Here is a 25008-nt window from a genome sequence, read left to right on the forward strand (position 1 = left end):
TACTGCTTCATGAAAAAGGATCACAGAATGCCTTCATAACACATCCACACAGCCGTAGATGTCAGGTTAGCCGTCTAATGTTCTGATGATGCCGTCTGAAAATGCAGACAGTGCCAGGCTCCTCTGACGTGCTGCTGTAGCACTTTCACTGTCTGACAGCTGCCACGGTCTGAGGCTACACTGATGCAGGAGGGCAGAGCGAAAAAGACGCAAGATGTCGCTGCATGTCTGACATCGTCCTGCAGCAGGAATCAGAAAAACTGCTCTCAGCAGCAGTAGATAAAAGTGCTGTGAAATCAAGTGAGCACCACTGAAAATGACACAACAATACATCATAAACACTATTATTGCTACTTTCCCTTTCACCCTTTTATTTACTTCATAAATCAGTCCTGGTCCATACAATTTGGCTTTTTGACGAAAAGAGTATGGAAAAAAAAGTATTTTAATGTCAAAGTGAAAACAGATTTCTACTAAGTAATGTCAATTACATAGAAATATGTGATGTGAAATAAGTGACTGGGTAAATATATATATTAGTGTGTTTTTAGTGTGACTTTAAGAGTATCATTTGGCTTTAAATGTCTACAGCTGTTAAATCCACCCCAAAAGAAATTGATATTCTAATAGTTTTACAATGACTTCACATTTGATCTGTTTTAACTGAAATTCACTTGTCAGCCATTATTAGTAAATATTTTTGTTAAAACTGGCAAAAATGGCCAGATAAAGTGGTGAAAAGGGGTGAGAGAGTGGAGATCCAAACGGGTTGCAGAGTGGCACAAAGGGACAAACACTTGCAGAAAAGTGGTGAGAAGAGGTTAAAATGTGGCAAACCGTGAGTATAAAAGGAAAAAAGGGCAAAAAGTAGATCAAAAATGGTTAAAAAGTGGCAAGAATTGTGAAAAAAGTAATGAAAATGGCAAAAATAGACAAAAAGGGGCAAAAATGGAAAAAGGAAGGATAAGACAGGCAAGAAAAGTGGTTTAAAGGAGTTAAAGAATGGCAAATAATTGGGTTAAAGAGGCAAAAATGGGCAAAAAGTATAAAAAATGGGTTAAAAGTTGCAAAAAGGTGCAAAAATAGCCAATGGCAAAGTAGTGAAATGGCAGGAAAGTGGGTTAAAGAGTTATAAAATAGCAAAAAGTGCCAAAAATGGGTTATTAGTATACACGTCCTGCTCCACTGATCTTTCATTGATGAGTCTTTTCAATCAAACCAGCCCTCTACAAAATTTACTGTTGTTTTCTTTGAATATATGAGAATGACCTTGTAAAGAAGAAAAGCTGTTAAAAGGTAACACTTCTGAGTTGTGAAGCACCCCATGAAATCACACTTCATGTCAGCAAATTTTTATTTTTTCCAGTCAGCATGCTTAGCTTAGCCAACTCTAGATAAAAAACAAAACATGGAAAATTTGATCTTGATTGGTTTTAAAGTCTATGACAAATGCAGTGGATACCAGGGGAACGTTTCAACACTTGATTTAAATATCAAAACACATGAAAATGCACATAAATGGATCCTGACGGACCTCATGGTGCTCTTTGTCACTGTGGTGTTTCTCTACAGCCATCCTGAAGAGGCCTCGTCCTCTTTGCAACGGTCCTGAGCTGCTTTTTCTGCAGCTACAGGCCGTTGACTTTGAGGGGCCTCACTGGCCATGCAGAGCCTCTTTCTTCCACCACTGTTTGGTGGTGATCTGCTGTCCCCATCATCCTCCAGCCTTCTCTTGACTCCTGCCTTGGTGTGAAAGAGGGTTTTGCTGCTTTGGAGGGGATCAACACTGGCATGCCGGTCTGGGTTTTTGGCAGGATGGTCTGTCAGAGCAGGCATAGCCTGGCTGCTGCTTGACCTGCTGTGATTTGACAACACAACAGTTACTTCTTGGAAAAAAAACTGCAACAAAAATCGGCTTTAGTCCGCAAACTTATTGATAATAAAATAGCTGGTGTAGGTTGTCCTACCTGTGCTCAAGTCTTTTTTATCGTTGACAGATGAGGGGAGTCGACTAAGTCTTCATCTGCCTTCCTTTTTCTCCCTGACACTCTGACACTCTGTGTGGAAGTGCAGGGAGGGCTGACACTCTGCAGCTGATCTCTGTGGTCAGCTGCAGGAGGACGGTGAGAGCTCTGCTGGCCAGAGTGAGCCTCTGTAGAGAAGGAGCCCCCAGCATTCAAGTCTTGAGAGTCCAAGGGGCTCTGGCACACAGCCATAGTCTCATAACAAGACTGGACGCTGCAAAACAAGAAATCATTACGTTAGTCTACCTTATCAACAGTGTGACTGCATTATCAGAACATTTGCTGCAGTAGAGATGTATTTTAAGCACCCACTTTCAATCAATCAATCAATTTAAGAATGGTTCAGTTGCAGTTTACTTGCCCAAAATCTTGCAGAAAGTTTAAATCAACTTACAAATGGAACCATTTAATAACACAATAATAGTGTTTTAGTTATTCCCTTTTAAACACTGATAGATTGAAGACTCTATCTACTCACATACAGTGCTTAACAAATTTATTAGACCACCACCCAAAGTAAGGTTTATGCCACAGCTGTATCATGAAGTGCTTTAATGCGGACTCTTTCATTTTCAGTGAGCTCTCCACGTTTTACCATTTTGAACAGGAATGAGGAATTTCAAACTGAATTCACCTTTTTATACCCAAATTTGAGCCGGCTCACTGGGCTTCTCTGAGAAGTCAGAAATGAATCAAGCATAACATTCAAGCACTAAAACTCATTTTTCTGTTCAGGAATCAAGAAATATTAATGTCCTTTACTATTTTTTTAAATTTGTTTTGTGAATCAGTAAATTTGAAAATTCATGGATAACAATAGTAATTATATTTTAGCATTAAAAATATCATCTGGGTTAAAGAGCTTCTACATATTGGTGTATTAAACATTGCAGAAACATAAAAAATGCTGTTGATTTAGGGCAGCTGTGGCATAAACCTTACTTTGGGTGGTGGTCTAATAAATTTGTTAAGCACTATATATATGAGAAAGAGGAAATTATATTGACTTATAAATGGTAAATATTAGTTATTTGGTCTCAGAGAATTAGACTGCTAGATCTGGATTTCTCTGTTCCCATTGGAGTGGATCTTTAGTTGAAAACTCATCATGCTCTTAAATCAGAGTTCTGACTTACTATGAGCTTGAACTGGCCATGCAGGCGATGTGGCTCATGGTAATAAAGGGATGCTCCAGCACCTGACGGGGTGTCAGCCTTTTGGCTGGGTCAAGCTGAAGCATCCCTTTGAGCAGATCCACAAACATTCATCTGTCTATGGCCTCCGGACTGTCACTGCAGCATCTGGAACACGGAGGAGAAACAGCGAGAAAGGTCAGGGATGAACTCAAGAAACAAGAGCGACTAAAACCACCAATAGGAGACTTTTTTAAAATGCATTTTTGCATTAATTGGTACATTTGTGCCGAAGTTGATCCAGAGACGTCAGCTTGACCTCTCTGGTCTCCATTGGCTGGATTTTCATCTGCTTGCGGATCCGCTCCTCTGACTGAACAGACAGTGAACATGTTAGCCGCTACATTTATAGCACAGTTAGCTCTGACAGCAGACACAAGCAAATATTTCATGTTGTATTCAAACTAGGGCTGTCAAGATCAATCATGACCAATTACAGTCCACGACTGTAGTTCCTGTTAAATCTCTGATCTACTAATAAAAGCATCTCTGTATCCAAACAGGAAGTCAAACAAAAAAACAGTTCTGAATACAAAATATTAGAATTTTGAAATGTAATAAAAAGGATGTAATTGATTAGAATTTGCTGCATAACAGCGGTAATTTTTGGCAGCTAATTTTCATTTTAGTCTTAGTTTTAGTCTTTAAATGAAATGCATTTTAGTTTTAGTCCCATTTTAGTCATTTCTTTTCTTTTTAGCTTAGTCCAGTTATAGTCGATGAAAACTTAAAATATTTTAGTCTAGTTTAAATACATAAAGAGTCCTCACATTTTAGTCTTTACTTTAAGTCCAAGCATTTATTCTCTTGCCTAAATCTGGTACCAAATCATGGTACTGTGCTCTCTGCACTCTGCCAAACCTGGGGTCCCTGCTTTCTACAGCTGAGAGGCTGAATAGCAACAGATGCATTGTATTTTGACAGATTTACCCACAGTGGAGAAATATTATAGGTTTTCAATGTCCATCGAAACCTACATTACATTTTAGTCCAGTTTTAGTCATCTTGATGAAAACTAAACTTAGTTTTTGTCCGTTTTAGTCATCACAGATCTATTTTTGTTCATCTTAGTCTAGTTTCTCCTGCCACCCTCTCGCCACCCCATGAATGTTTTACCAGATCTGTCCCTTAAAATAACAGATAATCAATAAATAAATCAATAAATAAATAACAAGCATAAATTTGAAATGATAAAACTGCTCACAATAATGTGATATGCTTCAACACTGTTAAAAACTATCTATTTAGGGGCTCCTGTCACCATTGGGCCCCCGTTTCCCCCCTCTATAACGCCCATGATAGAGTCGCTCTGCTTCATTTTGACAGCTTAGCGCTGCGCACTCCCTGAAGTTTGTCCCTCGCAGGCTGCCGTTTAAACCCGTACGTGGCAGTCAGAGAGCAGCACACAGCAGCTGAGGCTGATGCGGCTCTTCTCCGCAACTATTCACTCATACGAACTGACATCCCGCACTCCTACAGGATACACCGAAGCAGAGACTCTCTGTGTGTCGTCAGGTTTGTTGTGACCCAGGCTGTGACATATTTTAATCATGTTTACCGTGTCGGAGCTGGTTGTCTTGCTGGCCGTCCTGTCTGCCACTGCGTCCGGCTACTTCGTTAGCATAGACGCCCATGCCGAGGAGTGCTTCTACGAGCGGGTCAACTCCGGCACGAAGATGGGCCTCATGTTTGAAGTGGCCGAAGGAGGCTTTCTGGACATCGACGTGGAGGTGAGAACAGTCACGTAGACTATCAAAAAGCTAGCTAACAAGAGGGAAAATTCAGTTTTGGTAACGTAGCTCTGGTTTTGACACTGAAGGCCTGTGCTAACGGAAGCTAACTTGCGCCGTCTACAGAGCGATAAATGAAACTAGTTTCTGTCAGACTTAATGAGTATAAATTCGTCAGCTAACACAAGTCACTCTGCTTTCTGGGTTAAATTGTTACTGAAAAAGATGCCTTCCTAGTTTCACGTAAAAATGTGCCATAGAGACGCCTAAATAATTCATACCCATACAGGAAGTGCAGCATTAGCATTAAGTCCGGCTAAGTTGTGCTAGCTGAGTTCGTAGCAAATACCCTATTTAGTCTCTTTATACTGCATTAAATGCCATTATACTAACTGTATATTGCATTGTTTTTACATCAGTGTTGCTGTTAAATATTAAGAGGGCACTTAGATGTTTTTGTGTACCCATCATTTGCCACCATATGTTACAGCTCGGGTTGTACAAATAGCTGAATTACACGTTGATATAATGCTTATAAAAACCAAACGAGTTTGACACCACAGCTACAAAAATAGAAGCCCCAGTTTTTTGTATTTTCTTGGTGTCGATGACTCAAAACTGCAGGGAAACCCATGCACAGTGTCCAAATATTACAAGCTGATACAGTCTGAAGGTTTTTTGGCAGTTTTTAATGGATTTATTCCTTTTCTAGCTGCCTGTTTTTTAATAGATGTTTTGTTGTAAGCTTTACTACTTTTTAATGTTATTGCTATGTAATTATTAAGATATATATGCCTTACAATTTATGGTGTTTTAAAATATTTAAGAATCAAATATTTTGACAATCGTGTTTACCTTTTTTGAGAAAATCTTGAAGTGAAAAAGTAAAAGTAATGTCAACAAAAGAGGGCCCATTAATTGTGTACACCCTGAAGGAACCTCTGCACTGAAAATTATTCAAAAGGAGAAAGGGAGTGAAAAACTTATTAGTGTTAATCAGACAGTATTGATGCTTGTTGATACCACAGCAACAAGACATCAACTTTTAGACGCATTTTTTTTTATCATTTCCCAGGGGTGATTCAGTCTTGGGCATTTTATTATTTTTGTAAAGCTGGGCGAAGTGACCTAGAAATAAAACCTGTTTTAAAAGTTTTGTGGATCTGTCTTATATGTGATCTTCATGTGGATAAAGGAAATAAAAATAAGGGATGCATGATATTATCAGCATGATACTGGGTCAGCAGATATGAACATTTCTTCTAGGGATGCTCTGATACAATTTTTTCATCCCATGGATCGTTCCGATACCATGGTGTTGGGTATCAGCCGATAACGACGACTGATCCAATACCAGCATGAACTTTCTGGACTGACTGTTCAGACTAGCAAAATATTTTAGACCTATATTTGATTCAAAATGGCTAAACAAATAGAATCATAATGTACAGCATCTCTGTGAGCCTAAAGTTGTTTCTCTACTGATTATTGAGTTTTAATGCTAAATATTAAAATAACAATAATTCAGGGGGCCGCATCACAAGCTCTCTCTATCTCTTAATTTTTTTTAAGTACAAACTTTATTGCACTTTTCCAAATACAATATAAAACTTACCACTTGCATATTAACAATTGTTGTATACAGATATGTACTTAATGTGCAGAGTTTTATAAATTATCAAGTGCATTGAAATCTATCTCTCCTTTCTGCTATTTTGTGCAGCATCACTATTGGCTGACAGACACTTACAGAGAGATACAATATGGTGGTTAGCATTCGAGCTAGCGGTAATAAATAATCATAATTGATTAAAAGGAATAAAAAGGCCTTTGATATCGGGTTTACTGGTGTGGATGTAATCATTAAAGTCCACAAAAGTCATACGAGTTCCAGGCTTGCTGAAAATGCTGCCGCAAAGATTCAAAGGCATCACCAGCATCAATGGGAAAGCACAACGGCTAGCTTCAAGAGGAAGAACAAGTGAGGTGCAGGTTTATGGTTCAAAAGTTATTTAACTTTTTATAAATCGTGTCACTTCTTGTCTTATCTGACAGCACAGGTCACGAAGGCGTTTTAACAATCACATTCAGAGAAAAACTGTCATGCAGACAGCGTTCTTTGCTGCTGCATCGGGTCCCTTGGTTGTTCTTTGCTGCTGCCACTGTTGGAACAACCCTTATTTCTTCTGATAATTACAGCTGGCATATCAGCTGTACATATTGGCAGTATAAATCATGTTTCTGCCTTAAATATTGGCTTAATGTACAAATGTACCATCGGGTACAGGTGGTAGCCTAGGACACCACACACCTTAAGAATCCCTTTGTGAGCCCTGAACATTTTGAATGAAGCCTTGTGTGTTTAACAACTACCAGACTGTCTGCTTCTCCACTTCTCTCTCTCAGCTCCAGTTGACTTAGCCTCTTTGTGCACTGGAGACACTTGGAGTTTTTTACAATAGAAAAAGATGTCTACATCTGTATCGCTATCATTATTGGCTAAAATGAGTTGGGAAATATCTGGATAGCATATGTCAGCAAAGGGCAAATATCTTTCATCCCTACTAAAAAGGCTCAAACGGTTGGCAGATATACCGAGTTGGCTGCCCAGTTAGTCTTTGAGCTGCATAGTCAGAGAATCGCCTTCCCTCTTCACTGCACACCTGCACAAATAAATGTGTGCATTTATCCACGTGTTAAGAAGGGAGAGTAAAGGGATCAGCCTGGTGAGAGAACGATCCAAATCTTTCTCATTCTGATGAAGCATTCCCAACTAGTCATCTATACCTAAGTGAGAGAAAGCGTAAGAGAATATCAGATTGTATTTAGATTTTCTACAAATAGGAATAATCAGTAAAATTGGTTTGCTAGCCATGCCTAATTTTCAGTTATTAAAAATTGCAAGTCAGCTCTTGCAGGCTGTATAAATTGCGCAAAACTTTGTCAACATTTTAGTACCAAAAGGGACAATAAAAATGGAGAAATTGAAGGGATTAATGAAATTAATGAACAATTCTGAACTTCTTGGTTGAAAGAATTAATTTTCAAAGAAAATAAGGGGTTTAAGTGATTCAATTACAAAAAAGAGGTATTTATTAAATGGAGTTTGTCAGTGTAATTATTTGATTTTAAACTGCAAAGGGGTTTGACATTGATAACCGTTTTACTATCATTGCATCAAAAACAGAAGTCTTCGTCATCCAATACTGGTAACTTGCTTATTTCCTGTTATAAAGAGAAATGCAAGTAGGTTCCTGCATACTGACTAAATTGCACACGTGCATTTGCAGTGTTTTGCAGTTGAGTTGTCGCTGATTTAATGGTGCAGTATGGACACTGTGTAGAAGTTTTCCATTTATGATTGGTCTATAGGAGAGGATGGATATGTATTAGAAATGAATACTAGAATAATTTTTCAAATTGTCTCGACTTTTTAACGCTATCAATCAAATCATTAAAATAATAGAGCCTGTTTCATTACAAAGCATGCCATAGTATAGAACATTTTGAAGCAGTTATACACTGTAATACGTGAATAATCTTGGGTTTTGGGTGTGTCCCAAGATTTTCCTTGCAGAAAGTCAAAAGCCAAAGACACAGCATTGCATTGTGGGATTGTTAGCAGAGAAAGAAGTCAACATGACATGCACAGTGGTTTTTTTGTTGCATTGTTGTGAGGCTTGATTTTTCACTCAAATGAAATGTTTGACAGTGAATAGAGCTCACTCTATGGTAGTTAACAAAGAGACAGACTAAATCTCTCTCTGTGGGTTAAAAATGATAATCCTGAATATTTTTAAAGCAATTAAATGTTGGTTTTAAAATACATACCATCACAAAGTATCAGGCCCAATTACAGCCTTTGTTCATGTATTTAGAGTTGTGTCCTCATGCAGCACCGTTATTAACGCAGATATTTATTACCTGTGCCCTCTCCAGATAACAGGGCCTGACGGTAAGCAGATTTACAAAGGCGACAGAGAGTCCAGTGGGAAATACTCGGTCGCAGCACACATGGACGGCACCTACAAGTTCTGCTTCAGCAACAAGATGTCAACCATGACACCCAAGATCGTCATGTTCACCATTGATATCGGAGAGGCCCCCAAAGGCCAAGACATGGAGACGGAAGGTACACAAAGGGTGAATGTGGGGCCAGATTACTACATATAAGAGGCACTTTATGTCTTATACACTTCAGTCTTCTTTTACATGAGTGTAAATCAGTTTTCTATCTGTATTTTTCTGCTTTGTATCTCATTTGACTTCCTTCTGGGGGCCTTTTCTCCTCCTTTTAGGTGGTGACAGCTGGGATGGTAGGGTTCAGGGCAAACGAGCTGTTTGAGTAGACTTTTGAGTTTGTGATGCACTGCAGCATTTTCCCTAACCTGTGTTTTTTCTTTAGCATAAACTAATATTTTTGCATTTCTACAATACACAGGTAGATGTGATGATTGTGACCGGTTTGATTATTTGCACAGTGTAGGATCTGCAAATGTCTCTGACCCTGTTTACATTTTGTTTTAACTTCCATGCTGGGTAATCAGAGTCTAAGTTGACTGCACTTTAGTAGACGTGTTTACTCTTTGCTTTAATGACACGTCTCCAGTGATGTTCTGCGATCAAGACTTATTTGCCAACCTGGAAGGGAAGGGACTAAACATTCACCTGGGGAAATTTTGGTTAGTTGTTTTGCTTGGCTTCATTGATTGAATCCACAGTGACTGATGCTTCTACTGAGAGTCACGTCTCCTTTCAAAGTTATTAAAGCAAGTTTGATCGTTTTTAAATTGTCTCGTCTATCAGGTTGACAAGCTCACTCATCCATGATCTCTCACTCTCTCCCTCTGCAATAAATGTAAACCAAATATAATCCATAGAGAGCATAAACTAGAGCAGATTTTCCTGTATGGAATCATAACTGGTGTTTTGAAAAATGATGCATCGCTCTCAAAACTACTTTTGTACAATAAGAACATCTTGCTGCTCGCGTGTGCCGAACAAGATATTTAAAGTTCATGGGTTTCATATAAAGATACACAAATGAGGCCAATAGAATATGGTATAAGAAAAGGAAACGCTTAGTTAGGTAAAGGCTCATCCAGAATTCATATAGGCCTGATGGCGCTGCATTAGTCAGTTAGTGGAACTGTCAAAGATGAAAAGTTGCCCTGGAATAAGCAAGTTATTGCTTAGGACACAGGGTACCAAAATGAGGCACTGAAATCTATGTTGTGATTTGGTGTGAGAGGTATCAGACGCTGATTTCAGTACTCATCCCTAAACAAGATTGACAATCTGTGATGAGGGTTGTCTTACCTTGACCTCAGGCTCTCAGGCTTACCGTGGCTCACCGTCCAGCCTTGCTGGTTAATTGTTGCCTTGAATTGAGGACTCATTTCAGTCTATCTAACACCTCTAAAGGTTTATATGCTAAATAGTCCATCATTGTTACCTTTAAAGGCACATTTCTGACAAAATGCGGGACAACAGCTTTTTTAAAGGTGCTCTGCATACAAGGACATGTTAACTTCATTACAGTAACCTTTGGTATGCTTGATGTACAAAGAAACACACTAGAGTTCTACAGGTTGGAGAAAACTTTAAAAATAGGTTCACCTGTATGCTGCTATTTTTGTGCAATGCACTCTGGGTAGTGATGTCATGTGGCTGTATTGCCTTCTTCCTATGCAGTGTCAACTTTTCATAAATTTTATCTTGTGAGTTTTCTCATAAAGAGGACAATAAGGAGAAAGTAATGGTAATGCAGGTCCAGGCAAGTTCAATCAAGAAGCAGGAAGAAGAAAAATGTATATGTCATTACCCAGAGTGCATTGCACAAAAACACAAAAATGGCAGCCTAAATGTAAGTCTCTTATTACACATCCTCTAAAATGTAGGCATCTGCTGTGTTTCCTTGTACAGAAGATGTATAAAATGTAAATCTGATAACTTCAGTGTGTCTTAATATGCAGGGTTTCCTTTAAAAGATTCACCACTAGCCTCTTGGCCAGGTATCCCAGCATGCTATTTTGCAGTGTAGTGGCTTGTAATGAGTCGGTGCAATGTGGCTGCAGCTAAGAGGCCAGCAGTGCCTCTTTAACAGCTTTTCTCCTTCATTTTGTCATAAACATGCTCTTAAAAAATGGTTATAAACACTGTATAGATTTTTTTTTGTCCACACCATTTACCTTGACTAGGCAGCTGCATGCAAGCCTCAAATCACATCTGATGGTAAGCGGCACTTCTCTGATTAGTAGTCAGATGAGAGGGTCTGGGTTTGGCGGATGTCGGGTGCGCAATACCAGCCTGATCGCATTGTGCCAACTGTGAAGTTTAGTGGAGGAGGGATAATGTATGGGGCTGTTTTTCAGGGTTTAGGTTAGGCCCCTTATCTCCAGTGAAGGCCAGTCTTATGCTTCAGCATACCAAGCCATTTTGGACAATGCTATGCTTCCAACTGTGTGGCAACAGTTTGGAGAAGGCCCTTTTCTATTCCAACATGACTGTGCCTCAGTGCACAAAGAAGGACTATAAAGACATGGTTTGAGTTTTGTTTGGAAGAACTTGGGCCCTTCCCTCAACCCCATCAAGCTCCTTTGGGGTGAACTAGAACAGAGATTGGGAGCAAGGCCTTCTGGTCCAACATTAGTGCCTGACCTCATAAATGCTCTACAGAATGAATGGGCACAAATTCCCACAGAAACACCAAGATTTTCTGGAAAGCCTTCAAGAAGAGTGGAGGTTGTTAGAGCTGCAAAGCGGGGGCCAACTCCATTTTAAAGTACATGCATTTGAATACAATGTCATTACAGTCAGCTGGTACCAAACCAGTTCTATCTAAAGCATCCCAGACCACCTCCATATGCAGTCTGAGCTACCAGATATCAAACTATGATCGAGTATTGAGATCTTCTCACAGCTAGGATTACCACTCGATGTCTGATCATCCAGCATGGATATAGATGCAAGGTGTAAACGGGGTCGAAGCTGATGTGAAGGCATCACCAGAGACATGAGTCACAAAAGTCTTCTGCATGAATTGCATACATAATGCATGTTTTTGTTCAGAATCAGCACATTGCGTCCTGTCACTGAGGATCTCGTCTGTCTGTTTCAGCTCACCAAAACAAGCTGGAGGAGATGATCAATGAGCTGGCAACCGCCATGACAGCTGTAAAGCATGAGCAGGAGTACATGGAGGTTCGGGAGAGGATACACAGAGCGAGTGAGTCACCGTCCAATTAGAGTTGTTCTTTTTCTTGTAATGTTTGAACGGGATGTCTCATTAAACCTCTGTTCTTCTCTTCTAGTCAACGACAACACAAACAGCAGAGTGGTGCTGTGGTCGTTCTTCGAAGCTCTGGTTCTGGTGGCAATGACACTCGGACAGATTTATTACCTGAAGAGATTTTTCGAAGTACGACGAGTGGTGTAGTGCGATCGACGAGACGATCCCTCTGTGTCCTCCACTGTTTTTCTCCAACACCGAGACAGATATTTACACTCTGGATATGAGACTGGCAGTTTTTCGAGTACTTGCGATTGGATCTCAGATGGTTTTGTTCTCCTGTTACCTATTTGGTTCCTTCTTTAAAAATTGTAATTAGTGTTTGTTTGGAGCAAATGGCCAAAAGATTCGGGGATAGATGTCAGTTTTCATTAGGATTCTGTTTTGTTTTATCACATTTTTTTTGTGGAATATAATTTGATAATCTCCTGCCAGTGCAGTTTTGGCTGTGTAAGGCGTCGAGGCAGTCAGATACAAAGACTTTGGATAGGCATGTGTGGAGTAACCACGGGAGAATGTAGCCCTCAATAAGATATAAATGGGACCCTTTTTCCTACAATAAAAGAAAATCATTCAATCTTATGTGAGAAGCAGGAGGTTTTTGTTCGTCTAAGCCAAGTCAGAGAATGAATTGGCAGGTATTGTTGATATCTGCACATTTTGTCAATGCTTTCTAACAAATTGCACTCCTGATGAATACGTCTAGATACCTGAAGGATTTCCTCTGCAGCTGGTTTTTAAGGGAAACTTTAGCTTCTGGCTTTGTCTGTTAATTCATAGTGATCCACGGGGTGCTTCAGTGAACTTAATTTGCAGGGAAGCAATGCGACTCCCTACGTAGTTCAGAAAAATGGCAGCAAAGAGTGATTTCTTTACTTTTGAATACACAAGTTGGCTTAAGCCTGGTTTATACTTCTGCAGCGAAGCCTAGGCGCTAGGTTTGCATAGCCCTAAACTTATACAGAAGCTTGTGCACGTCACCTGATGTGCACCTTCTCCAGAATGCTGTTTCCAAATGATGCAGACTGCAAGTGATTAGGCAGCACCAGGTGACTGCCAGTATGTCGACAAGCATGCTGTGTTTGCTCTAGTTAAGAGAACAGTGGCTGCAGATGATGAACCGATTAATCAAACCTACTTAATGGCATCAAGAAGATACTGAATTGCAGATCCTTGTCCATATCCATCAGCTGATTCAGTGGTGGCACTTTCCATCTCCTCTGATGCCTTCTCTTTGTTCTTCTTTGCAATAACTTCAGTTTAATCAACCGCTGCCAGGTCTTTATCAGCTCAACATTATACACTTGCTTTCATCTGCCATGGTTTTCTGTCCTCAAAGGCAAGAGAGACACTTCTGTTTCACCTTGCATAGACATCCAGCTGCGTCACAAGTCTTTCTGTAAATATACTTAATTATACATGACATGTGATACTGGAGGAAACCTCTAGAGGGCACACAAGAGAGCTCAGGCTGTTTGCAACTACCTGTTGTGTGGGATGTAAACTACAAACATGGATATAGTTGATATGGTGATATTAGTGCTCAGCAGTGTGGTTCTGGAAGTGAAACTCTCATTCATTTCCTCCATTGTAGATTTGATTATCAGCTGTATTGTCAGAAATTAAGCTTACCACAAGCTACCCGGCATGTGAAATGATGCTATATGCTCCTGTAGAAGGCAAAAGTTTGTAACCTCTTTTAAGAGCAGCATGAGTTATTCATGATCTCAGCCAAAAGTACTACAATACCCACAATCCTAGAGTGCCTCAGCAATGTCTCTGATTGGTGGAGTCTCTGGTAACTACAAAGTTGTGTTAAACTAAGTCTGTTGGCTGTTGTTGAGATGACAGTACATGCCCCTGCAGTATGAAGCAATGAATATTCAAACTGTGATATATTACAACATTATCGTTTAAAATTTACACCACAGTACGTGCATGTGTAGAAAAAAGGTGCATAAATAGTTTGGAAGCTTGAAAAACCATCCTTAATGAATGCAGTGAATTGCTGGATTGTGGGATATGTAGTTCCTTCATCCTTGTAAAGAAAGGTGTACACAGTCTTGCTCTCTTCTCTGTTTTCGAATGCCGTTTTTGCACCAAATCAAATGTTCCTTCCAGTCATGAGTGTTCAGCTGTTAAAAGTGTTGTAAGGATTTGGCGAAATGGGGGATTTTAGTGGCGAATTTTACTTCAAGAACTAGAGATGCTGAAAAAGTGGGCAGGTGCTGCTGAGATCTTCTGAGCTCAGAGCAGACATGAAAGTCCGTAAAAGTCAATACTAGAACAGATAACCTTAGACTTTTAACTGGTTGCTAGATCTGCACCCTCTGCTCTTTGTTTCTCCATCATTCTCGGGTGTATCGGTTTATTTCGTGACTGTGTTAACTGGTGACTTTCAGTTGACTGTGTTAGTATTTCATTATTTTGTAGAAATATCCTCATCAGATATGTATTTGATTTAACACTATAATACAGACGGCTATGCATGAAAGTCACCAGTCTACATGGTCACTTTTTTAACCATAACACCAACTTTATTTAATCGTTTTGACATGTTTAAACGTTAACCTTTATAACAGACTTTATCAGTCACAGCTGGTTTGACTGACATGTTTATGTCTGTGCAGTGACCATAGCACAGCGTAAACATGTGGAGAAAGGTGGACTTGGTTTATCAGGTTGTCTTTTAGACTCTCTGCTGTTGTGTTGACAGCAGAAAGTGCTATTGTGACTTATTCTCCTCTACCACACGTGTATACAGCATCATACGTCCGCATTAATTTTGAGGAACTGATGCAGGGGGCAGTCCTGATGCATCCATGTCATTAACAGCAAGGGTATCTCCAGCCAGAAAAAGCAGAAACTGTGCCTGTAGGAGTAGAATCTGTTGGTATAACTCTACGAAATCGCGCCATTTGTAGAGTCAATGCAGAAGTATAAACCAGGCTTTTATTTCAAACCCCCATATATTTCCAAACTTCCACCTAGCATCAAGATCGGAAGAAGCTAAAGTAATGTTGGTTTTAAACCCAACTACTTGGGAGTTCAGCTCCTGAGTGAAGTGTAGAGGGGTGCAGAAATACTTGTTACATGTTGGGTGAGGCTGGGTGGGTGTGGGTGGGAGGGGGTTTGACACCTAATGACTGCTGTGTGCTTTAGTTGCTTCTATTCTAGTTATTTTGTTGGGGGTAGGGATTTTAAATTATGATTGTATACAATTCTGAACTGTTTATTTTATCTTGGAGCATATTCAGTGACATGGAACTGTTTGAATGATGCCTTTATATGAAAATAGTTTACCTTGTTCTTTTTCTCCTTATTACAGCAGGTCCTAACAGCACACGATGCAGGCATCAGCGACAAAATCAGCTCAATTTAGTTGTTTCTTTGAGTGATGATGTAACACCATTTCTATTTTCCCTTCATTGCTTGTGTAGAAGAGGAAGGAAGAAGTAGGGTGATGAAAAGGCACCAGGAGTGTCTAACAGAAAAAATATCATGATTTTCTACCACTTTTTCACTCCCTGTGCTTTTTTAGCTTGTTTTACAGAGTTGATACAAAGCATCACACCTTTGTTTCTCCACATGCAACTCTGATCAAGAGGAAACCTGAAATTCCCAGGCAGAGTGAAGTATTCTACAAATTTAGTGCATGCGTGCTGTTAGGACATGCTGTTTCAAGGTAAAAACTCACGTCCAAGGCAGCAGCTTCTCACCTAGCACACGGCTGCAACATCCCACGTGTTGCATGTCACTGAATACGCTCCAGTTTTGTATTAAAAAAAAAAAACAATCCTCGGTGAGCTCAGGCAGGTGAACTGCTCTGTACACAGTCTCTCCTTTTTTGTGATTACAACAAAATCTGATTCATGGATCTGTACAAATGTAGATCGGTTGTCTGTGGAAAATGCCCCAGGTTTCATAATAAAGCCAATATTCTGTACAATCGTGGATTTCTTTCTTTAAAGGATCAGTCTGTACTTTTACACACATAATAAAGTGAAGCTACATCTGTAGCAGTCCAATCACTGGTTAATCAGTATTCCTGGCTACTATTGCACCATGAAGACAAAAGAACACTACAAGCAACTCAGAGAAAAGGTGAGTGAAAAGTAAGTCGGGGTGGACACAAAACATTTCTAAGGCTCTGAACATCCCTCAAGAGTTCAGTTAAATCCATCATCAAGAAATGTAGGATTATGACACCTGTGTAGATCTGCCTAGATCAGACCGTCCTCACAAACTGAGTGAGCGTGCAAGAAGGAGACTAGTGAGAGAGGCCACCAAGACACCTATGACTACTCTGAAGGAGTTCCAAGCTTCAGCAGCTGAGATGGGAGATACTCTGCAGACAACAACTGTTGGCCGGGTTCTTCACCAGTCAGAGCTTTATGGGAGAGTGGCAAAGAGAAAGACACTGTTGGAGAAAACTCAGCTTCAATCTGGACTAGAGTTCACCAAAGGGCCTGGGGAAGACTCCATGGTCAAGTGGAAGGAAGTTCTTTGGTCTGATGAGGTCAAAATGGTGACGCCAAACACTGACACCACAAACAGACCATCCTCATGGTCGTGGCAGCATCACGCTGTGGGGATGCTTCTCAGCAGCCGGCCCTGGAAGGCTTCTAAAGGTAGAGGTAAAATGAATGTGGCAAAATATAGGAATATCGCGGAGGACAATTTTATTCAGGCTGCAAGAGAACCCAAGGAAAATTAGTGACAGGACTTGAAAGGGGATGTTCACACCTGATCCCTGTGCAACCTGACAGAGCTTGAGCAGTTTTGCAAAAAAGAACAGAGTAGCGTTGCAGTGTCCAGTTGTGCAAATTTGATTTAGACCTATCCACACTGACTTGAATGTGGAGAATATACAGTCATGGATTTTACAATACAGATTAATATTTATTTGACTTTACTTTGTGGAAATCTGTTTTAACTTTACCATTAAAGACATTTAGCTTTTACTCTCTAAAGCTTGTTTCAGTAGCAGCCGTGAGCGTCTGTTCTTGTCTGCAGCCTCTGACACCTGCAAGCTGCTATTAAGATCTTAAAAATCCTTGAGCACCATCTAGAGTTGAAGGAAAGCCTCCTCATTCCTAACACTTCCCTGAAGTTGACCATCATAGATGCTGACCTTGCTTTATTTTTAAACCTGTTCCTCCAAACTAACAATCCAGCACGAAGTGAACTCAATCTGACATCATGACCACGAGAGAGGACAAAGCTGTGTACATTTGATTGAGTATAACATAAAGTCAGTTAGAAGTAGCCATGCTGAAATGTGAGGCATGTGAGGCATTTCAGGATAATTTTGCAGCGTTCTCTCCTTCGGTTCTCTAGAACCAAACAGGGCTCTAAGTGTGTACACAAGTTGTTCTTAGCTCATCTTTTCCAAAATGCATTCATACAGCACACTGTTTTTTGACTGGTAAAAAGTACCTTTTGGTTTCCAGGGATTCCAGAGTTACATAACTTTTATAGTGACTCAAAGCAGGTTTAAAGGATGCTGATGATTCAGAGGACTGGAGGAAAAGCCACTATTAAAGATCCACTACACCACCAGCAGAGGGGGCACAAGGACCTTTAATGTGACTTTCAGACGCCAGTTAGCAGCTCTGCCTTTGAGTCAAGTCGTCGATCTGCAAACTTAAACAGCTGGAATTTAGTTTCTAAGGGTTTTAAGTAAAAAAAGAAAGAAAGAAAACAAAAGCTTTAATCCCATAGCCAGTTCTCAAATATCAAAGCACTATGACAGGCTTAGCTCAGTTTAAGGAGGAGGCCAGGGTACTTTCTGGTAGATCCATTTCCTGGTTGAAACCAGACTGAAAAAAACAGGAGAAACTCTCGTTATTCTGTTTGTTTGCTTGTTTGTTTGTTTGTTTTTTGACCAAAACGGGGAAAAAAATGAGCTGTTATTTTGTTTTTTCATTTTGGTCACAAAAAATGAAAAATGAATTACAGCATTTTTAAAAACAGGGTCCAATTTGTTTTGGGTTTTTTTTTCCCTTCATTTAAAGGAAGTCTTGAGAAAAGCAAGTCATGTGGCCATTTGGAAAGGTGAGAATTTCAAAGTAAAAGCCTCTGAGTTTTTTCAAAGGCTCTGCCCTTTCCCAAACGCTGTCTATGGAAGGTTTTCCAGATGGATGTGTGAAACGCATCCATCTGCTGTGCCAGGTTGCTATTGATAGTTTCTACCATTAAATAAAAGAGATTGTATCATTTTAAAACGAGTTGGATCTGAAAGTACTGGAGTATGAGTGAGCAGAGTCAAACAATAATCACTCCACAGCTCTTTCCTCCTGATTTGAGTTTCCCTGATAAGACAAGTCTTCAGATGGAGAAAAACCACCAGATGCTGACTAGTGACACCTCACACTCTTTCTTCGTCTCATCGTCAGGGCCTCCAACGTCAACATCATCCTCTGACACCATGTATTATTGATTCCTCTTGTGGTCATATATGATGTTTGGCCGCAGCGATTCATGCCTCGTACAGATGTCCAATCACAATAAACAACACTCAGAGCTGGAGCTCTCCTTCTCTTAGTCATTCTAAAGCGCTCCAAACCTTTGTTCGGTTTTTACACACTCCAGATGGACGAGTTTGATTCTGGACCAGAGCTGTGACCCCGGTCTCTCTCCTGACTCTGTCCTTCAGGCTCCCTGTCCTTCTTGCTTGCCTTACTTGCAGCTTCAGGATGGCTTGATTGATCAGTCTGAATGCAAGCATACTAGAATCGGGCTCTGCGCCCAAGTTTCCTTGGAGCATTTTCGCATTAAGCACGGACCAGTTGTTTTATACCATACCGGGCGTGATCACTCCCCCTGATTATCTGCTGTCAGATTAGTAACATCAGTAACACACTGACACTGGACTGTGGAGCAGTGGAAATGTGTTTCCAATTCTGGTTTGACCTCACAGACTTTGGGGTCAGGTGTACTCAGATCCAGGCCTGGGTCTCTGGCGTGAAACCACCCTTGCAGAGGTAGTCTCAGGCACGATTTAAGTGTATTTGAGGAGAGTCTGGAGGAGATGTTTGACAGTGTTTGAAGTGATGGTAGTCGTTTAGAACTGGCTTTACCACTGTACAACTCAAGTACCAAGTACCACTACACGATGGACTTCAGGTTTCCTGTCTTCCGTGCTTGATTTCACATGATTCGTGCAGAAAAGCAACCATTTAAGCGGACTCAGGCATGGTGCCCAAGTCTGGTGCGCTTGTATTGACACTGATCAAATGTAACCAGACTTTGGGGTAAAAATGTACTCAGATCTGGGCATGGGTCCCTCTATTGGAGGGAGGACTAAGGTTGGCTTTACAGTAGAGATCCAGGCACTGGATCTGTTGGCATCTGATGACTCCATGATGTTCATGTGTTTTGAATACAATGGAGGAGGCCATCCAACAGGCCGGGTGCATCTGGCACCGTGTTCCTCGAGCACCTCCTCTTTTTGCATTCTTCGTACAGGACGGAAATAAAGTGACGCCTGAAAACCTTCCACAATAAGGAGTCTCCTCCTCCTGAGTGTCATACTTTGGGACGTTCTCTGTGTCCATGGTGTTATTAACGCCATGTCAGTTCATTGGATCAGAATTGAGAGAAGTGTACTACACTGAGTGAAGAGGTGGTCTTGAGCACCATTCATGGGTACTTGAGATGTGAGCGCAGCCGTGTTCATTTACAGGGTACCCATCTGCAAGTACAGCCGTTGAATTCTAAATGTCTCTTCAAAAGCCGTTGTACCTGCACAGCATGGGCCCATTTCAACCTCAGATCTGTGCCGTAGAGAGAATAGGAAGAGGGTTTGTTGTTTTCCTGAATGGAAACTTCCATAGTAGCAGGACTGACTTTAACATCAGCGGTGGTTGGATGATCTCATTGTACAGTGTCCTTCTGTCATTTGTTTTTCCATGTGCCACATCTACTAATGACAGGTGAGTTATTAAGTAAACAGCACATGACAAGATCACCTCTTCAAAGCAAACTGTGGATTCATGTGTACACGTTTAGTCATCAGGGTTGGGCCTCTGGCTGCAAAGAAGTGACTGATCTGAACTGAAAAATCAGAAACGAAAAACATGAAGTGACTCTTTGAATGACTGACTGTAAATATAGCAGGCTGCTGCTCCTCCATCAGGTCAAGAAATACTTAACGTACTAAATACTGGATAACGTTTGTTGACTTAACCTCCACCTCCAACGCCCTCATGTCTGACTTGTTTCAATCCAAACAGTGTGACATGATGTTGAGCCACTCTTATTTAGAAAAGAGATATTCTACATGAGCTGCATGGCTTTTCAAAGTGTGAGGTGGGCCTCCCCTGGAGGGTGCTACAGAGCTTCAGGGGAGGCGCGGAACCATACACCTGAAAAAGGTGATTTGCTTTGCTAACCTCTGCTGTGCATTGAGCAAAATGGATAGACTTATAGTTACTATAGGGACTATGCTATAGAGCAGTGTTACTCAACCCTCAACCAAAGAGCAAAATTGTTGAAAAATACCTTTGCAAAAGCCACAATCTAAGAGGTGAAAAGTGGCAAAAACAGCTTGAAGTAGCAATAGAAATAGGTTAAAGGTAGCAAAATGTTCAAAAAGCAGCAAAAAAAGGCAAAAATTGGGAGACAAAGTGGAAAAATGGTCAGAAAGTAGCAGAAATGGGTGAGAAGTGACAAAAAATGAGTGGAAATTGACTAAAATTGACTTTAATGGCATTATGACTGAATAAGAGGGAAAGGCAGATGTTGAGGACATTTGCAAACCAAAATATCCAAAATGTATTAATGTCAAAAATGTTTAAAGATTAGACATAAATGTTTGAAATGTTTTTTTTTCCAATCCTTTTTGTTGGTGGGGGTCCATCGAATGAATCATTTCTTCTTAGGGGAGGCTCACTCTCCCAAACTTGTAAAACCCCTGTGGTAACTCAAAGTTTGCATGAGAACAATCCACTAAAACACAGTCTTTTTATGTTTTTCAAAGTTTTCCATGAGTTTGCATACTCACTGACATTCCTGTTGCATTTACCCAGGGTTTGCTGCAAAAGATGGGATCATCTAGCTACATGTAGAAAAGCAGAGGCGGGCTGTTCTAGAGCAGTAATTTAGGGGAGAAATGATGTGGCAAAAGTTAGAGTATGATGGCAGCAGTGACATTTTTCCAAATCTTAGAGGCAATCAGAACTAAAGCCTGGCAGATTTTGTCCTCATGAAACATATGACCTTTGGACAGTAGGTCCTGTGACCTTCAGATCTAAGCAGTTCATTACAAAGATCAATGCGCCACAACCTAACCCAAGGTCCAGCTCAATGGCATCTCTTTTGTCCAGCCCTTTTATCCCAGCTGGAGGTTTTTGGGCCTTGGGAGATCCACATCACGACCAGGGGCCAATGGCAATACTGCCCATCCAGACGGTACCCTAGGCTGTGCATACTTGCCCCTTACTCCACCCTTAAGGTGTCGACCTTTTCAACAGATTATTTTCCCATGCTCCCTAGTAACATGCAAGGTCATCCAGAGCACAACTGGGGTGGTGTCAATCCTCCTTCTCACCTGATGGCACCCTCAGATGGGCTTACTCGACATCACCAGCCTTACTTTTTTACTCCAATAATACCTTAAAGTTTTGCACAGTTCACTAGGGTTGTTACTAACCTGACACGCCAGATGGGTTTGTTTCACTCATCCGTCTAGTAAACCTCTCATATATAGAGTTTGGGAAAGGGCAGAGCCTTTGAAAAAAACTCGGAGGGTGATTGGATGAACGTTCTGTCTGTCGCATCTTTACGGGCCAATCAGAGCAACAAAACATGTGACATAGCTGCTGCCAAGGTGCGCCGCTACCTACCAGTAAACTCCATAGAGAGCTGCATAACGTGAACCATGGTGGCTGTAGACATGTCAGTCCACGACTTTTGTCATTTTTGAAAAGAAAACAACTCACTGCTGTTCTTTGCTCTTCTTTTAACCAAGAAATGTCGTCAAGTTCTTTTAAAACTGGTGCTTTAGCAGCATAATCTAATAGCGCTAATCTCTTCCACCATAGTTGCACTGGCCTCTTGTTGCTGCTTGCTTACATCACGACTCTGCCGTGTCTGAAAGTACTGACCCTCGTCTCTGATTGGTCCTGTCACTTTCTAGCCGGGCCCAAACAGTTCAGACGGGAGCTTTTCAAGATGGATTCACCAGTGAGAAACACGGAAACAGATCCATCCATCTGCTTTGCAAGGTTACAAATTTGACAAAAATCTGTCAATATATTCCTGGAATATTCTGCTCACATGATTTGAGGTCACAGTGACCTTTGACCTCCAAATTATATTCAGTTTATCTTTGAGTCAAAGTGTGTATTTGTGCAAAGTATTAAGAAGTTTTCTCAAAGTGTTCTTATGGACAAAAGTAATTGGCGGATGGATGCACTGTTATGCACTTTAGCAGTCATTGACCCCGCTCTATCGTACTCTACTCTGTGGCTGAGTTGCTGTTGCTCCTAAACGCTTCCACTTTCCAATTATTTCACTTCTAGTTGACTGTGGAGTATCCAGCAAACAGTCCTGTTGCAAAGGTGGCATCCATCACAGCTTCAAGTCACTGAGGTCTTCAGAACGACCCATTTAGGATCACAAATGTTTGCAAATGGAATCTGCATTTTGTCCATATAGTGTGTGTCCACAAGATTAGCCCTGACAGACGTTCTTACAGTCCACCTAAAACTTTAACTCCTCCAGCCTCAGTTATCGACAGTGCAAAGATTTCAAACTCTCATGTCAATATTTTCTTATATTTCATCACTCTAATCTTTGATCCCAACACTCTCTGACTTTCTGTATTAAAAAAATCATGAAATAGCCTCCTCACATCTTCCTTAAAGCACATCCATAGAAGAAATCAAGAGCACTTAGTCTTGAAGATTGTATTTTTGTAGCCCTTTCACTGAGTTTGCTACCTTTGCTTCTCTGCTATTCAAATGTAAATGAGGTCTTTCTGCTGCCAATGCTTAGTATTGCTGCACAACAATAAACCAGGATTACCAACTGATCAATCCTAATCTCCCAAATCACGTCAAGTAGAGCTCTTCGCCACAGCTGAGACTTTCTGGTGACCGCTGCTAGACAGCGTCAGATTATGGACAAGGATTGGATTATCACTGCTGATCCAATTATACGTGTTTCTCTGTAAGCGGGTGTTGAACTGGGCTTGTTTTAAGAAGAACTCAGAGGGGAGAGTGAGCTGAAAGACATCTGGATGCTCGGACTCATGCAGAACAACACTAATTAGATGTCTTATTATTCCTCTGTGCTGACGATATCCAGGCCTGGAGGCAGTGTGTTTTGTGTTTTTCATCCCTTTGGACTTTCTTGAGGATGCAATATCTCAAGAACAAAAAGACTGACTTTCCCCAAACTCAGCACAAATGTCCATTCTGACTGAAGGATGACCTGATGAGACTTCAGAGGTCATGGGTCATAGGTCAAGGTCATTCAACCCTTGCTTGTGAACACTTTAAGGTATTGTTTTCAAGCTTTGCACAATTGTCTGACTCAATTATTAGATTTCTAGGTCAAAGGACGTTACTTTAAGCATCAATCTGACCCTCATACACTTAGTAAACAAGCACCTGCATCAAAAAAGACGGGGTGTCTATTGATCACACAACCACAAACACCGCCCCAGCTCTTTTTCTCCACCATCCTTGCACCAATCCTGCAACAGAAAGCTGTTGGGCATGCTCCATATGCTTCCATCTAAATCTCAACCTCCTTATGAGTTCAAACCCATACACAAATCCAAAAATATTCATGGATAACTTGGGTTTTGCTATGAGTTTTCCTTTTGTTTGCAGCTAGCTGGAAAAAATGCATACCTGCGTGTCCATTTTGAACTTATACAGCAACCCTGCATTACCTCGGTTGAAGTGTGGTCAGTGAAATTAACATTTCACATTTAAACAGACAGCAGTGAAAACGAAGCATTTCAGACGGAGGTTAAAATAAGGGTTTTTCAGGACGCCAGTGTGAGAAACATGAGGAGATTTTTGAGCTGTAAACCATGTGAAGCTACCACGTGGGTATCAGAGAGATGGTGTAAAGCTTTGAAAAAAGGCATAATAGCCCCGCTTTAAGCATGCTGAATTTGTCAAAGTGCCTACTGGAGAGCACTATAAATGTACAAAAGTGGACGATGTGCCCCTTTAGGGTGCTATCTAAATATGCAAAATTTGGCAAAGTCCCTTTTAGAGTGCCCTCTAGGTGGACAAAATTCAACAATGTGCACATGGGGTATCCTTTGAGTGGACTAAATTTGATGAAGTTTCCTCTAAAGTGCTAACCTGACACGCGAGATGGATTTGTTCCTCACATCCATCTGGGAAAGCTTCAATAGGAAACGTTTGAGAAAAGGCCGAAGCTTTGAAAAAAAAAAAACTTGGAGTGTGATTGGATAAACGTTCTGTCGTATCTCTACAGGCCAATAAGAGCAACAAAACACATGACGTAGCTGCTATCGAGCTACAGGGAATAACGCAAAACATGACAACTATAGACATGTAAGTGCTCAACTTTTGTTGTTTTTGAAAAGAAAAGAACTCACTGCTGTTCTTTGTTCTTCTTTTAACGAAGAAATGTTGTCAAGTTCTGATAAAACTGGCGCTTTAGCAGCATCCATGCTAAGCTCTTCCGCTAAGCTCTGAACGTACTGCCCCTCATTGCTGATTGGTCCTGTCACTTTCTAACCGGGCCCAAACGGTTCAGATGGGAGCTTTCAAGATGGA

General features: G+C 40.8%; 1 protein-coding gene across 1 annotated transcript; it reads left to right on the forward strand.

Moving 5' to 3' along the window:
* The first annotated feature begins 4577 nt into the window (after positions 1 to 4577).
* tmed2 (transmembrane p24 trafficking protein 2) lies at positions 4578 to 12820 on the forward strand. The gene is made up of 4 exons (XM_041810816.1): positions 4578 to 4947; positions 8887 to 9079; positions 12068 to 12175; positions 12261 to 12820. Exons 1-4 carry the CDS (start codon positions 4768 to 4770, stop codon positions 12383 to 12385), a joined length of 606 nt encoding a protein of 201 aa, XP_041666750.1. The 5' UTR covers positions 4578 to 4767; the 3' UTR covers positions 12386 to 12820.
* The last annotated feature ends 12188 nt before the right edge of the window (positions 12821 to 25008 follow it).

The sequence above is a fragment of the Cheilinus undulatus genome, linkage group 17 (genome assembly GCF_018320785.1).
Source record: "Cheilinus undulatus linkage group 17, ASM1832078v1, whole genome shotgun sequence".
NCBI classification, from domain to species: domain Eukaryota; kingdom Metazoa; phylum Chordata; class Actinopteri; order Labriformes; family Labridae; genus Cheilinus; species Cheilinus undulatus.

Bases quoted from the DNA above. Each gene is read 5' to 3' on its own strand.
- tmed2 (XM_041810816.1), top strand. From the start codon at position 4,768: ATGTTTACCGTGTCGGAGCTGGTTGTCTTGCTGGCCGTCCTGTCTGCC. The intron at 9,080-12,067 runs GTACACAAAGGG...TGTCTGTTTCAG, and splicing joins CCAAGACATGGAGACGGAAG to CTCACCAAAACAAGCTGGAG. The intron at 12,176-12,260 runs GTGAGTCACCGT...CTTCTCTTCTAG, and splicing joins GGAGAGGATACACAGAGCGA to TCAACGACAACACAAACAGC.